Genomic DNA, 16,459 nt, shown 5'->3' on the forward strand with positions numbered 1-16,459 from the left:
ATTTGAATCTGTCTAAAGCTGACAAGTGTTCTCTTACCTTATTTTTGCATATTTTAATTTGTATTCCTAACCTGTCATTTACATTTCTGTTTCTGATGAGTAGTCTTTTCTTTTTACATGAAGACAGATGCAAAGTATGAATTAAGCAGTTCTGCTTTCTCTCTACTGCCTGTTACTCCTTTGCCATTTTCTCCCATTAGTGGACTGATCGTTTCTTTGACTTTTTTTCTTGCTTTTGGGGTTTTGAAAGAAATGTTTTGTTTTTGACATTTCTCGCAAGTTTTACTTAGTTCAAAGTCTTAGTTTTCCTAACTTCTTTTTGCAGGTAAAGGCTATTTATTGGTATTCTGCCTTATTTATGTGTCCCTCTTTCCATTTTTTGTACATCTCTTTTCTCTCAATTGATTTGAGAGTTCTTTATGCAAACATGCCGTATTTGTTTGTTTGTTTGTTTGTTTGTTTTCTTTTTTAGTGATATTGAACTGGACTGAGGTTTATGATCATATTTTTCAGAGTTTTCCAAACTTCTTGAGTTGATTTCCCCTTTAAGATTTTCATCCATTGGATCCTTCCCAAAGTGTTTTTTTTTAAGTCTAAGACACTGGTTTGATTATATTCTGTTGCTTGGGTCTGTTTTATATTGAATTCTAATATCACATGGTCCCTCTCCCCTAAAATTCCTGCAACTTCAATCCCTTCTATCCCTTCTTCTCTATTAGTAAGAATAAGTTCAGTATAGCTTTCCCTCTAGTTGCCTCCTCTACCTTTTGGGTGATGAAGTTGTCAGTTAGGTTGGTCAGCAATGTGTTTGATCTTTCATTGTTGCAGAGTTTGTCTCCCAGTTGATGTCAGGGCAGCTAAAGTCCCCCATTAGTACTGTGATGCATTTCCTGATACGTTGGTTAACTGATTAGCAAAACATTCATCTATTTCTTCTGCTTGTTGGGTGGCCTGAAATATACATCTATGGCAATATATTTTTCCCCATTTTATGTTGACCCATATGCATTCTAGAAGGCTTTCATCCTTTGTTGTATACATCTCTGTAGAAAGGAAGTGATCGCTAACATTTATTTTATGTTATGTTAGGTCTGGGTTTTTTTTTTTTTGAATAGTCTGTATCTTTCTATCACTGAATTTCCAGGCATGAATTTCATCCCACCAAGTTTCTGTAATAGCAACTATATCATACTTGTACTTATGTAGTAGTATTTCGAGTTCACCCTGTTTGTTGCCTAAACGTTGAGTCTTAGTGTATAGGCAGCTCAATTCTTTGTGGTAGCCCTGGATATGCTTCCTGTATCTCCTACTTTGCATCTGAGTTTGTTTCTTTCTGTTTACTCCCTACCTCCTTATTTGACTGGTTATCTAGTGATTTTTGCTTGGAATTAGGTCCTAAAGGTTGTGCATATTGGTTGCCTTCCCCCCCATTTTATTGTGAACTTGTATGTGTGTTTATTGTGTGTGCGTTTATTGTGTTTATTGTATTGTGTGTGTGTTGTTACTATCTGCATGTTTATTGCTCCTGTGATTATTATCAACAATCTTGTAGATACCACTTGGAACAATTACAGTTTCTAAGTTGTCTCCAGAGATAGCACACTATCCAAACATAATGCAACCAAGCGCATCTCGTTGCAGCCAAGTGTTACATTGATCTGCAGAGTACAACAGAATGGCTTTTACACATCCAATCACAGTTTTAGCAATCAGCCAACCTCTTCCACAGGATACTACATTTCACGCTTCCCGCTTCCTTCCCAACAGATGCCAAATGATTGCTTTAATCCTCATTTAGCTGTAGGGGATGGGGCTGAATGATCCATATCATTAGTTTTGACACACATACAAGTACACGGGATTTCTTCTTCTTATAACTTTTTTTAAAACCCATTTTTCTAACAGATTAGATATGCTCCGTTCAACCTTTAGTTCGGTTCAGTAGTTGGTCACATACTCAAACTATCTATGATATCTCACAGACTTGAAAAATGTGTGCCTACCAATCTTATGTCCAGCAGAATATTCATATTCTCATTGCCCAGCAACTGAAACAGAAAAGCCAGGATTCAGAGCTAAGCATATTCTTTATCTCAATTACTGTCACAGGGTATGGGATAAGGTGATGCTGCTGGTGGGGAGGCTAATAGTTGCTGTACTGATTAAGCTATTACAAGCCAGATGCCGTTATTGGCAAATTTGATTAGCCCAGGCAAACGCTTCAGCAGGAAATAATCTATCTTCCTACAAATCTTTCTCAGCACTAAAACTGTAGCACTAACCAATCTGATAACCAGCTAGTGGATTATAGGGCACAATGCCATTTTCACACATTTGTAATTCATCATTGCAAATGCCTCTAACTGGGCTTTTTTAAAAATCTGTATCCAGACCTGCTCGTATTGTTATGTTATCCAATTTCCAGTTCATTTTGTAAGCCTGGATCTTTTACAGGCAATCACTGAGTCAGTTTCCCAATCTCAAAACAATATTTTATTAAAGAACCAACTGAGTTTCTGATGACAGAATCCAGCAGCCTGAAAACAAAAAGGTTTAATCATTTAAAAATTGCTTCCACAATTTATAGCCCATAATTCATGATTTATAAATGACAGTGGCAGTGAATAGATCTGCACAATATGCTAAAAGTAAATAAATATGTTAGAACTTCTGATGTGGGAACCGAACAATTTTGTTTGCAAATATGAGCAATATTAACTCATGCTTGACAAATTTGGAGACATCTGAGTAGGATGAAAGTTACAATTACCACTGAAACTTTTAGAAGTAGAATTATTATGTTGCAAGCAACCTCTGGTTTTTCAACCCCATGAATAGTGGAAAAAATAATTTATTGAAAACTATTGAATACTTCCAAATTAATTTAATTTGCAGATTGTTTAGAGGTCCTTTTGGATAAATTAGTAAAGTAATAACATTTAATAATTATTTATAACAGCATTTTTACTGATATTTGCTGATTTAGTATCTTTAAAATACCTGCTCATATTTATATACTTTTCCTAAATATATAGTGAAGGATTATTCAAATTCTTTTAGTTTCTTGCCAAATATTTATTAAATAATATTTTGCCTCAATTTGGCAATTTACACATCACTAAAGTTTCATTTAAAATGTCAGGCACTGGGATTTGGGGGGTGGGGGGGCAACAACTTTGATAAAAAAAATAATAGATGAGTAGAAATAGCTATGGCTATTTTGCCTGAGAAAAAGAACATCTATCTGTACATGCTCAGAAAAGCACTTTTTTATTTATAGCATTGAAAATAAGTTTTTTTTTTTTTAATTTGATTTATATGCCGCCCTTCTCCGGAGACTCAGGGCGGCTTACAATGCGTTAAGCAAGTTTGATCTGTTTCACCTGCTCAAGGATTATTACACATCCTTTTTCTAACTTTGCTGAGAAATTTTCTTTATTTTACATATTTAGATATAAGTTTCAAAATATTCAAAATATAAGAGCCGAGGTGGCGCAGTGGTTAGAGTGCAGTACTGCAGCTACTTCAGATCACTCCTAGTTCAGCAGATCAGCGGATCAAATCTCACCGGCTCAAGGTTGACTCAGCCTTCCATCCTTCCGAGGTGGGTAAAATGAGGACCCAGATTGTTAGGGGGCTGCCCAGAGTCCTCGGAGAGTGGGCGGCATAGAAATATGACTAATAATAATATTGTTTCTTGAAATTGCTTAACTATAACGAAGAATGTTGTAGGTTCTGTTCCTAAATGCTCAGGAGATTGTGAATTATATGCACATGCAATACAATAAATTCTTGTTATACTTTAAAAAATGAATTAATAACATTAACATATAATTACAATTTGGGGGGGGAAAGATCTGTAATTCTGCACATTTAAAATGCTAGTAAAAAATTAATAAAAGATGGATGAAAAATTAAAGGGGGTGGAATAAACAATATATTGTATAGGCAATCACTCTATGCTCCAAATCTATACTTATTTGGAATTGAATAGTCTGCTTTCTAGTACCAATACCAAATTGATATTTTGCTAAATATGCCAACTGCAGCTTGATTCTGGGTTTGAAATAACATTTGGAAATACATGTCTGGGTTTTTAAAGATATGTCTGCAGTCTTTTGAAGGGGAGATAGAGAGAAATAGTGATTCCATACCACCGTATCTGTGGCTGACATGTTTGATTTCTTGCCGTTTTTCATAGGACTTCTTTTAATGCATTTTGTGTTTTCAAGGTAGCGTGTATGAATTCTGTAATCCTTCTTACAAACTAGTTAAAGCTCTGTTGTAATACCAGTACCAGTCTGCAGTTATAGGGATTTCTGAGGGAGGGAGGGAGGGAGGGAGGGAGGGAGGAAGGGAGGAAGGAAGGGAGGAAGGAAGGAAGGAAGGAAGGAAGGAAGGAAGGAAAAACACTCATTTTTTCATCCCAAGCAGAATCAACACTGGGGAAAGTATGACTTCTTTCATTGAAAGCAAAGGCAAAAAACAGCCCTTTTTCTTCTGGATAGGAAAAAACTTTGTTCTTTTAAAATCAGAGCTAGAACTCCAGCAAAATAGGGAAGGATGTTGCTGAGCCCAAGCAGGGTATATCATCCCCCCAACAACTTTATGAAGCAATGTAGAGCAAAGGCAGGATGTGATTACATATAAAGAGATTCTTAACAAGGAAAGAGGTATACTACAATTAAAATCTCTCAATCAACTAAGAGAAGAAAGGACAATTCGAACATGGTTTCAATATGTACAGTTGCAAGCTAGATGGAGAGAAGATCAGAAAATTGGTTTTCTGCAAAATGAGGAGAACTTGGTAAAACAGATTAGAGATCGAAGTCAAATGCATATAAAAAGGTTGTATAATGCGTTGCTAGAAATAGATTCAGAAACAGAGTTCGTTAAGGACTGTATGATAAAGTGAGCACAAAATATTGAAGAACCAATAATGATGGAAACATGGGAAAAAATATGGGTTAGAAATGTGAAGTTCACGCAAGCCCAAAATTTAAGAGAGAATTTTTATAAAATGTTTTATAGATGGCATCTGGATCCTAAAAAGCTAGCCTGTATGTATCCAAGTGTGCAACCTAAGTGTTGGAGATGTGAATGTGATGATGCTACATATTATCATATATGGTGGACATGTAAAAAAATTAAGGCATTTTGGATAAAAATATGGTGGATTATTCAAAATATTCTCAAAAAGAATATAAAATTTACTCCACAGTTCTTTCTGTTAGGCATAATTACAGACTGCACTGTTATAGAGACTAAGTTGATTTTAAATTTAATAACAGAGCCAAACTCTTGGTGGCACAGTACTGGAAGAAGGAAGACTTGCCTACTATTGAAGCATGGACACTAAAAGAGATGGCTAAAATTTCAGCTATTTGAAGGACCATTCAAATGAAAGATATATATTGGAATGGAGAAGATGGATTGACTATATTCAAAACAAATATCTGACTAAAAATTACAAATAGCTTATGAATGAAATCCATATTTCCTTTTTGAATATGTTTAGTTAGTTGAAGGGGGAGTTAAAGAGCAAGGGGGAGTTTGGAGACCACAGAAAGGTAGCTTATTTTAGCTTATGTTTGTTATGCTATACCCTGTTTTTGCTCTGGGAAGTCCGGGGGTGGGTGGTCTTGGGGGGGAGGGGGGTTGGAGGGAGAGTGGGGATGGGGGGGTTGGAAGGGGGAGGAATTGTTGTAATGATTGTTAAAACTTTTTAAATAAAAAACAACAACTTTATGAATGGCTGAAATACTGTGAGAGGCTGGGGGAAGTAGGATGGGAAAAAAATGGACAACTTTGTTTTGAGATTCAGGTGAACTTTAAGAAAACAAGGTAAATTAAATGTTCAATTCTTCTGTGTGCTTATCTCTTTATTCACCAAAAATCCAACAGGGTGTGGGAACCTTCCCCCTCCCCACCTCACTATTTGGAGATAAGGGAAGGACATCAAAAGAGGCATTCCCTTGGAAGACAGGTGGTGGCAGCAGAAACTGCTATTCTGAACAGGATGCAAGGTCAGTGAGGGCAGACCCAAAAGGTGTCTAGAAAAGGATGGATGAGACTTCCAATCAGCTACCTTGTGGTCTCAGCCCTGCTCACTCCATAATGAGGTAATGGGACAAGTGTAGAGTAAAGTGGCAATCCAGAGTGGAGAAAAAGAAAAATTGGGAGAAGAGAGAAAAATTACTATTGATGCTGGAACACATAAGCCTCCCTTTTTCCTTTTTCCTTAATATTCTCTTTAATTGGGAGACTGAACAGTGGATGTCCTCTTCCAAAACCAATTCAGTAAATGTCTATAGAGATCCTCAATCATCCAGGTCATGCTTGTCCCAAGGGTGCTTTTCGCTTTTCATTTAAGATGGTTGTTCATTTCTGAACTGAAAATGTTTCTTGGATGAGAAGCGAAATGTTTTCAAAGAAAAACCCAAGAAAGTCCAGTTGCCTTTTGGAAAAGCAGCTTTGGGACAACCAGTCCAATCGCTCCAGCAGATCCCAAGAAGGGTGTTAAGTTTTCAGAATACAAGGTGAGGATCTAGAGCACTTTCTGGAGAACTGTAAAAAAAAATTGACCACGTCTATTAAGGTGGGAATAAATTAGTACATGTGATAATGGAGAACTGCCCATATGCTATGCTTTTTGGAAATGATTTGGTAGGACATGGTGTATACGAGAGACAATTCCATCAGGACTCAAAATAAGCCAGAATAGACCTCCTGACATGGACAGCAAAAGATCATCCAGAGCCTTGGAAACCCAGCAATAAGAGAAACAGCTGGAGCAGAGGAAGCAGGTCCAGGCTCCAAGTGAATCAATAAAGGTGGTGTATGCTCCTATTACTGTCCTCTTGCAGACAAAAGTAAAGGACTAAAAGTGGCCTTAAGCTTACTTTAGGAAATTGCTTCACAAAGATGAGATTTGAATTGAGGATTTGCCATCACTGATAGATTTTGAGAGTGCCATAAAGTTGTTTTGACTCCTAGTGACCACATAGACAGCTCTTCTCTGTGGTGATCTATCCCTAAACTGGCTTTTGGAGTCTTCCAATGGTGCATTCATGGCCACCGTATCTGAGTCCATCCATCTTGCTGCTGGTCATCCTCTTCTTTCCTTATACCTTTCCCAGCATTAGAGCCATCACTCCAAATTCACGGCCACCACACTTACATCTTCTCATGTAAAGGATGGAGGGTCACAATTTAAAGAACTCTTAACTGGATAATGCCATTGTATTTGTCAACAAATCGGATCAGTGCCACTAATAGGTTGAGTGAACCAAATGTGTCAGGCAACAAATATAGGGGGAATTAGGGAATGGCAGGGAGACTGATTAGTTACTCCTTTTTCTGTCTGAAATACAATGGGAATACTATTAAGCAGCAAGAAATGTACTGCCAACAAAAGAGGTATTAATTAAATCCTCTTCAAAATAATTTGTCCATCCCCCAAAACATAAAAGGAGATTTTTAAAAACCTCATATGCATTTGAAGAAATGAATGATAATTTTTCATCCCTAATCAGAATAAGGGTGGAAATCATTACCCCTGTGGTGCTGCTTATAAAGAAGCATATTTTCTGTTTGCTGTCAAGTAATCTATTTTGGCTCCAATATCCCTTTGATAATCAGTTTTAAAGAGGCAGTTTATTTCTCAGAGTGTCATTCAGCATTTCCCCCAGGATTTAAATAGAGGAAAGATAGAACTTTTCAGCACTGATGATTAAGGCCATCCAAATGCGAATTCAGTGTTTCTAAAAAAAAAAATTAGAAGCAATGATATCTTCATTAGATGTAATTTACAAGAGCAGGATACAAATTTTTGACTCAATAAAAATGTACATAAAATTAATTATATTTGCATGTAATTTTTTATAATTCTGTTAATGAACACAAGAATGGTTATTTAAAATGAGACTCTGTTCTGCTAGTTTTAAGATCATAATATTCTATTTTGTTGTTTTTTCTTAAAGGATAATTAATAGTGTTACTGAGTTTAGACTACTCAAAACTGGAATATCAGAAAATAAAAATAAACTTATCTGCCTTCCATGAAGATAGACATAAGAACTCTAAAATGCTCCTATTTTAAAGGAAAATTATTTGGAGAAAAATAAAACCAATCTTCCGTTCAGATTACATTTAGTCACAGTTTAAATAAAGCACAACTAATTGAATTGATATTTACATGGTAAGGCATGGATCAGAATAAAAGATGAGTCTAATATCATACTAAGCCAAAATCAAGTAAATCATACTTTGGCTAGTGCACTGGGCAAACTGGACCAATTCTCTGGTAATACTGGAAAGCAAATTTTCTTCAGGCACTTCTGCTCTTCCCTTATGCATCAAATGTACTGGTGTCACAAAAAGTTTCTGAATGACACTTTATCTCTCATTTCTCCTTAAGACTGTTATTAATTAAACACCTAAAAGATGTTTCAATCAAATGCTGATTCTGAGATCATCTAGAAATCAGTCAGTGTAAAAAAAAAGTGGAGTTTAATAGAGGCATGATGAATTAAATCAAGAAGCCTTTTAAAAACTAAAATATGATTTAGGCCTGCCACTTGATGAAACACTTAAAAGATAATTGTAATCACGAGTTATAATTAATTAAATCTACATATGAATAAAACAATTATTCTGGGGGAAAAGGCATTTTGTCTTTGGTGATGATATGCAGGTTCTTCTGCATAAGCACTATTCCTTCCTCACGTTCAAGGGTACTTTCTGAAGGAGCCACAAGATTTGGGATTACAGAATTATAATTGGTGGCCTAACATCTTCAACCCTATTCTGACTTGCTTAGAAATAACCACCTGATTCTATCCAGGAACGAAACCCACAACAAATTTCAGCCTGGACTATATTATAGGAATATTTTATTTTTCCATTTGGAATATTTCTTCTTTTTTTTTTTTCTACATCAGAATTGGTTAACTGGAAAGATTCACAAACTGACCAAGAGCCCTTTGCTCGTGAATGTCAATGTTCTGATGGAGCCCCACAAACCTGGGCAGTTGAGCAAATTCTAGAAAATGGAAGAGTTTTCCCCATTTTCTGCATCACCATGTGACCAGGTGGAACAAATCTTTTGCATAGTGCCAAGCCCATGGATCTACAAAACCTGTGTTATCCTCTTCCCCTGATAACTACTACCTCAATGAGCCCCCTGATCGCAGTGTCCAAAGTTAATCGACAGTAATGTCACATCGGCGCCTCACAATTGCTCCCCCGCATCTGGGAGGGGTCGGTACGGAGCCTCTTTTTCACGGCTCATATCTGGACCAAGAAAGTTGCTTAACTCTTTAAAAAAAAAACACGCCGCAGTATCATCTGGCAGGGCCGGGCCAAATGTCGCCCTGCTTTTTAAGGATGAGCGTCGTCGAGATTCCTAAAGAAAGGCAGTTGAGAGCCCCAACTTCTTCCATCTTGTAGCCGACCTGCTCCTCCCTCCCTTGGCATTTTTGGAAGACTAATTCCAAAGCAGGAATGTTGCCTCTCTTTTGTCCACGCGAACTTCACACTCGGAGCGGGGAAACCTATTTATGTTCGGATTTCCTCCGTCTCCTTCAGCTCAGCAGCCCCTTTCCGCTCGTTTGCGCACCCGCGCCGAGGAAGAAGTCTTCGTGCTTGGCGGCTACCACGTGGCGGGAGCGGTCACCCGGCTCGCAGAACCATTGTCAGGGGGCGCCTGTCTGGAAAAGCAACAGCTTCCTCGCTCTTTGACGGGGAAAGGCGCGGCCCTCCGTCCCGGAGGAATCTCCCCGGAGCACCAGCGCGCCTCCGTCTGTCAGAGTTTGGCTGGAGGGAGAGGGAGGCGAATTTGGGCGCGAACTCGTGTCGGGCGTTGAGGCGACTCGGGAAGGTCCGCCGGTCGTCCAATCTGCACCTAAGGCCGCTGCTGATTGGCTAAGCGAACCGGCCGGGCCTTCCAGCTCCGCAGCAGGACTCTCTCTCTCCCCACTCCTTCCAGCCCCGCGCCCTAATCAGCTTACTTTCTTCTTGGAGGCGACCCACTTGTGGCGCCGACGCCGTGCAAGGCTGGCCCGCCTGCCCGTATAAGCAGAAGCGAGGAAAAGTCGGCAAGAATTCCAGAGGGCCACGCCAGCTCTTCTCCCCTTTTTCTTTCGGGCGTGCGGAAGGGCGGTCTCGGGTGGCGCCCGGAGTGAGCCCCGCGGAACTCGAGGGGTGGTGGTGGTGGTGTTTAGTTTGGACCGCGCCCGGCTAAGGCGCGGAATGGGCGTGGAATGGGCGAAGGGTGACAATTTTTAACTTAAGACAAGTTCCGGGAAGGACTGCTAGGGCGAAGCTCTCCTTCCCACCCACCCCCGATCACTCCCACCCAGCAGCGGCGGCGGGAGTAGTAGACCGCCTTGGGTTGGGTCGGGGCACAGCGGCTCGGTCGTTTCGGAAATGGAGTGGGGCAGCCTGGGGACTGACTCCCGCCAGCCCAGCTGCCGGGAAAGGTGACTCTATCGCCGGCCAAGTTCGAGCCGGACCGTTGCTCTTCCACCGGGCGAGGTGGGCGGCCGCTTTGCAACCCAACCGCGGAAGGCAGGCGAGAAGGCGCTTGGGCGGGAGAGGGCCATGGGGGCCAACAGCACGGAAGACCTCCTCTCTTCCAACAGCACCCACCCTCCTCCTGAACAGGGCCCGGCCCGCAACTACGCCGCCTTGGTCTTGGGAATCTTCCTCATCCTCTTTATCATCAGCGGGAACTTGCTCGTCTGCCTCAGCGTCTGCACGGAGAAAGCGCTGAAGACCACCACCAATTACTTCATCGTCAGCCTCGCCGTGGCCGACCTCCTTTTAGCCATCTTGGTGCTGCCTCTTTACGTCTATTCCGAGGTAAAGACCCCCACCCCCAGCACTCTTTAACTTCTTCCAACTCTACTGATGGTTTATGATGTGGTCGGGTTTTTTTTCCCCTTAGGGGGGGAAAAGATTCCTCTAGGGTTCGAGATATGTTTTATATTTGATTATTGGGATTTTAAGGCGCCCCTTTTTGACCCCGGTAATCTGATGCAATTGTAGATACGCATGGGAGAGAGAGAGAAAAAAGAACTAAATCCTAAACATTTCATTTGTGTAATGTTGTTATAAAATGGCACTCCCCACCTGGTTGTAAATTCCATTGAATTTACTGGACTTGGGGAAGATGTATACTTAGAATAGTATACATCATAGCAACCCAGAATTGAAAAAGGACTAAGTTGCTACCTTCCTTAAGAGGGTTGGTGGTTTTAATGTTCAAACTCACAATGTAAATATTATTGTTTGGTTACATTTAGTGTGCACTACTTCTTGTTGGTAACTGGCTGACAGACAGAGCCACCATGGGCTATATAGTCTTTGTAATGTGTAGGTTGCTGCACACTCGGGACACCTGTAACTTTAAGGGATAACAATGGGACATCTGTATTGCAATCAATCCAGCCTCGGTGGAAACTACAGTATAAGGTTGGGTAGGCAGCTAGGCAGGGAACCAGCCCAGAGTGATTGTATTTCCAGATAAAGCTTTTCCCTTGCCTCATTCATGATATTTTACAGGGGTCTTCATCACATCACATTCCTTTTAGAGCCCTTTCAGGTTTTCTCATTACTTCTCCCCTCTTTTATCTATTCCTACTAAAGGGTTGCTAAGAAGATAGAGGTGGAATTACTGATTTTTTTAAAAATTTATATGGCCATCCAATTCATACACAGATGAGTTGCCCATAAAATTGCCTCAAAAGACCCTATAAACAGACCATATATAAGGACCTTTGTATCCTGGAAGTTGGTCTATTATCCAGGATGTATCTCTGACAGTCCAAATGAAATAGCAGTTTTTTTTCCTAGACTAATCTAGTTCTGCAGAAGAAATGCTGCAATTCTGTTGGGTCCTTAATTTGTTTTTTATATATATATATCTTCTACTTTATAATCTCTCCACTATAAAACATATTTTTATTAAAGATATTACATACATTTGCAACTAGGACTACAGTTTGAAGGCACATGATATATTAGGACCTTTTGGTTCAGGTTTGGACTGTGCCAGAAGCTCCTGACCAGCAAGGATATGAGCTTGTTCACCAGGAGAAGGAAGGTTGGGTATTTCTAGCATTCACTGAACTCTTGTGGTCTCCCAATGGACAAGGTGATGGAAGAAGAGTCGGTCAGCATGATTGTATTCATTATTTGACTCTAACAAAGATTATATGAATAGAGTTACTTTCTTCTGGAGAATAATTAGCGTGATGGTCTGAAGAGTGTCAGTTCAAAGCTGGAGAAATCCCTTTCAAAATTTCACTTGATAAAGCAGCTGTGGATATAAACTTTGGTCATCCTGACTTCATCCTTTCATGCCCTGAAAATAATGTGAAGGAGTGCATGTGAAACTGCATTGTTCTGATCTCTTTGGAAGGAAGTTAAGATATAAGCGCAATTCAATAAATACAATTAGAACAATAATTAAAATGCCTACAAAAATAGTGTAGCAATCATAATCTTGGGGATTATATGCACAGGACCTGAACCTGATTTAGGAGAAGGAATTGTGTTGTTTTAGCAGACTTTCTTTGGACATATGTATTACGGTTATCTTTTTAGATATGAGAAATTGGAGGCTTAAAGGTTTGCCTTAAGTATTTTTAAGTGACCTTTCTGTTTAGATATTTTTGGGCCAGGTGCAGTATTGCTTAAGTGCTAGCTAATCTTAAATAGCTAAACTGCAGTAATCTTTCCATACCCTGTTGCACAAGCTTCCATTAAGTAATTTGAAGAAATGGGTCACGTAACAGAAAACTTGGACTAATGGGTTTTTAACAAAAATTAAAATGCTGTTTAATAGAAGCATGATTTAGTCCAAAACATGTTTACTAAAAATTAAACCCACTCTAGGAAGTGGGGTATGCTAAAAGATGTGGTCTAAAATTTCCTGACAATGGAACATAGGTCTAATGGAAAACACCTGGATAATTTAAAATTCAGAAAAATGACAGGATTCTTAATGATAATTATCATTGTCACCTGGTTGATACATGAGAGATTTACACTAGTTGAAGACTAAACATTCTTTTAAAATCTGCAGTAACAGGTGACTCTATAATGTTTGGCAAAGAAAACATGTCAAATGTTATCTCTAGCTATGGAAGACATCTGGTTCCAAAGCTGAGCATTTGTAAGCCATATAAGGGAGTTTCAGAGATAAAAGTTTGTGAGTAGCTAGAATTAGTGACTGGGGGAAATATGAGTACCTTTCCTTTCTGATGTTCCTTTTTGGAGTAATGATAATTTTGTCATACTTCAAAGTATGTGCGCATAGAAGGTCTCTGTTTTCAGCTTCACTAAAAATATTGTCCAAAATAGATGTGGCAATCCTTCTTAGATCTGATTCAAAATCATTTGAAGTTAATGGAAATCATGTGAGGGAAGCTAAATGTGGGGTAGATTGAATGTCAAGAATATGTATTAGAATGTGAATTAGAAACAGTGATGTGACATTCACCGCACCCTATTATTATCCATTATCTTAACAGGCTGTTATTAGATGAAAAAAGCACTCATGTTTCCAAGGGTACATCTCATTTAAAGAAGAAAAGGAGCTCGATGAACGCTAAAACATTATTCCGTGCATGTGTTTAATGAACGCGGGTATTCTGTAATGATGTGGAGAGCACAGCCTCGGATTCCATTTAAGTAAACCAAAAGATGCAGCAGCCCTTTGAGTCCCTGTATTTGTGTTTCAATGAATTTGATTCTGGAAAAGATATGGCTTTCTGTAGTTTCCAAGGCTAAAGAAAAATCAATACAAGGAACTTTGCTTATTGGGGTTAGAATATACCACCTAGCTTTATTATAGCAGTGGATCTCTGAAACAATGAAGACAATGCCCTGTTTGTGAATGATATTTGCAAGTCGGTGAACACTGCAACAGCTAAGGTAGAATGAAACCAAATCAAATTCTGCTTTGTACTTTTCAATCAAAGCCAAATGCAATTCTGTACATTAAGAAACCAGTATGAGGGCCAGAAAGATTTGCTAAAGGTTTAGGAGATTAGTATGTCCTGGAAGTAAAGAGTCAACAGTCTAAAAAAGACAGAAGTGTGAATCATCATGGTGGTTGCTAGTTTATGCTGGCAAATTTAGTTTATATCTATGCTGGCAAATCTGAACCATTTGTTGTTCACTCAACAGCATGCAACCCATCAACCATTTCATTTGAGGTATTTTATAGTCTTTCAGGTTTTGCAGCCTTTGAAAACAGAGCTTTCATTGAAAGTGCCTATGTTCAGTTCAGCAAATAACATTTATGTACATCTGTCCTCAAAAATGCACTGGTACTTAAATAAATAAATAAATAAATAAATAACTTTATTGTCATTGTATGTGTATACACAGTATACCCATACAATGAAATTCACTTAACACCCAAAGACCAGGTCCAACACACATAACAATCCCCAAACACACTCCCACCCACCACAATTCCCCACCCCTAAACCACTCAAGTCAAGCCTCGTCTTTTTATGGCAGCATCAGAATGCTGACACACACACAACAGACCAAGTTATACTCTCCAACAGCTCACTGATGGTGGCCCTTTAGTTCATTGTTGAGTGCAATTATAGCTCTGGGATAAAAACGTGTGGTCCGAGTTTTAATTGTTCTGTATCTTCTGCCAGAAGGCAATAGTCCAAAAAGATTGTAAGCAGGATGGGAAGAGTCTCTGAGAATGTTATGCAACTTTCTCAAACAGCGAGATTCAAAGATGTTGGCCAGGGATGGTAGCTGGAGTCTGATGATATTCTGGGCAGTTTTAATAATTCTCTGTAGAGCACTTTTTGTCCGCTACAGAGCTGCTCCCATACCATGCAAGAATGCCGTATGTCAGGACACACTCAGTGGTGCTGTGATAGTAGGACAGAAGTAGATGCTGAGATAGATTTATATTCCTGAGCATTCTCAGGAAGTACAGCCTCTTCTGTGCCTTCTTCACAAGCATGTTAGCATTCATAGTCCATGAGAGGTCCTCCGAGATATATAAGTGGCCAAAGCAAGGGATGATTAAGGAAGACAAGCAGTTGTGTTTTGGCTTTTTCTCCTAACCTTTAGAGAATTTTCTAGTCTGTTGGAAACCTCAGTGCTTAAGTGATAGGACTTCATGTCCCAATGAGAAGAGCAATATCAGGTAACACGAAGGACTGGTGGCTTTATTTAATGGGGAAGGCAGTGAATACATTTACAAGAATAAGAGATAATTTATATCATCCTACACTCTTAAGAAAATATTTTTAATTCTGTACCAGTGGGCAAATCGAGGGGATTATTTTGATAGTCTTTTCTTTATTAAGGAAAGAAAGAAATTCTGTTTACAATGCCTTCTCTAACTAATGGATGATGATTGTTCCCCTTTGCCAATGTGCATATTTCCGGAGGGGGTGGAATATAGGATGATCTTCCCAGTGGCTTGTGGTTTTCTTGCTGATGGCAGGTGTACTTCCCTTGGGTGACTGCAATTTGAACTGAATATTCTTTTTGATAGGGAAAGTAAAATAAATTATAGCTCTTTTTCCTGCAACTGGTGGGTGTATCCAGAGTAGTTTCTTACCTGCCCTTTTTCTGGGATGCAGTTTATCTTCTTTAGAGAATTTACTTTTGTAACCTTTATGTGTGAAAATGTTCTCTTTTTCTTTAAGAATAATTATAAACTATGATCAAGGTGTGCTTTTTTTTTCTGCTGCAATGTTGTATAATATCATGGATTAAAGAAGAAAACATTTTTTTTGAAAGTTATAGAGACTCCTTCCTATCCAGAGTGCACTTCTCATTTTATATGGCTTTGTTTTTAAATATAGATTTTGAATGTGGCTCTCTCATTTGCAGAGCTGGGTTATTATCTATTGTCTTTGAATAGAACACTGGGTGGTTTTAAAGAAGTCTGTTTATATTTTTATTCATGCGGAATTGTAGCTTTCACAGGCATCAGTGAATATTACAAGCAGCCTTGTTTGGAAATAAATGGGTAAGTAGACTGACCTGGGAGTGTCCATTGGATTTTGCTCCCAGATCAGTGAACAATAGATGATTGCAAGTTTGATGGTTGAAAATAACATATCAACTAATATTACATGCTTATGCTCTGCTCTGTTGTGTAGCACTTATTTCAGCAAGAGCAATACTGATGTTTAATCATCTCAGATGGATTTTTTCCTCCTGATCAGATTATCTGAGCTAGTAGATCCAGAATGTTAGCTTTTCATCACATTGCTGTACTGGGTTCATTGAGCAGTTCCCCACCAAATAAATCCTACTTGATACAATAATTACTTTTTATTGGCTTGGTTTGAGTTTCTTGAAAGAGTAAGCTTAGACCTTATTATGTGTAGATATTCCCAGTTTGGAATAAATGTTTATGAGAAAGAGAGAATAGAATCAGAACATTTCACCAGAGATATAT

The 16,459-nt window shown here is 38.9% G+C and overlaps 1 protein-coding gene across 1 annotated transcript in view; it reads left to right on the top strand.

Annotated features, from left to right (window-relative positions):
- Nucleotides 1–10,602: 10,602 nt before the first annotated feature.
- Nucleotides 10,603–16,459, top strand: part of DRD4 (dopamine receptor D4) — a 31,284-nt gene continuing 25,427 nt past the window's right edge. The window contains exon 1 of the mRNA XM_070957380.1: nt 10,603–10,863. Within this exon, the coding sequence (XP_070813481.1) occupies nt 10,603–10,863 (261 nt within the window). The remainder of the gene's footprint in view (nt 10,864–16,459) is intronic.

This window comes from Pituophis catenifer, unplaced genomic scaffold (genome assembly GCF_029215685.1).
Source record: "Pituophis catenifer annectens isolate HBS135680 unplaced genomic scaffold, rPitCat1.0.hap2 SCAF_1, whole genome shotgun sequence".
Classification (NCBI taxonomy): Eukaryota; Metazoa; Chordata; class Lepidosauria; order Squamata; family Colubridae; genus Pituophis; species Pituophis catenifer.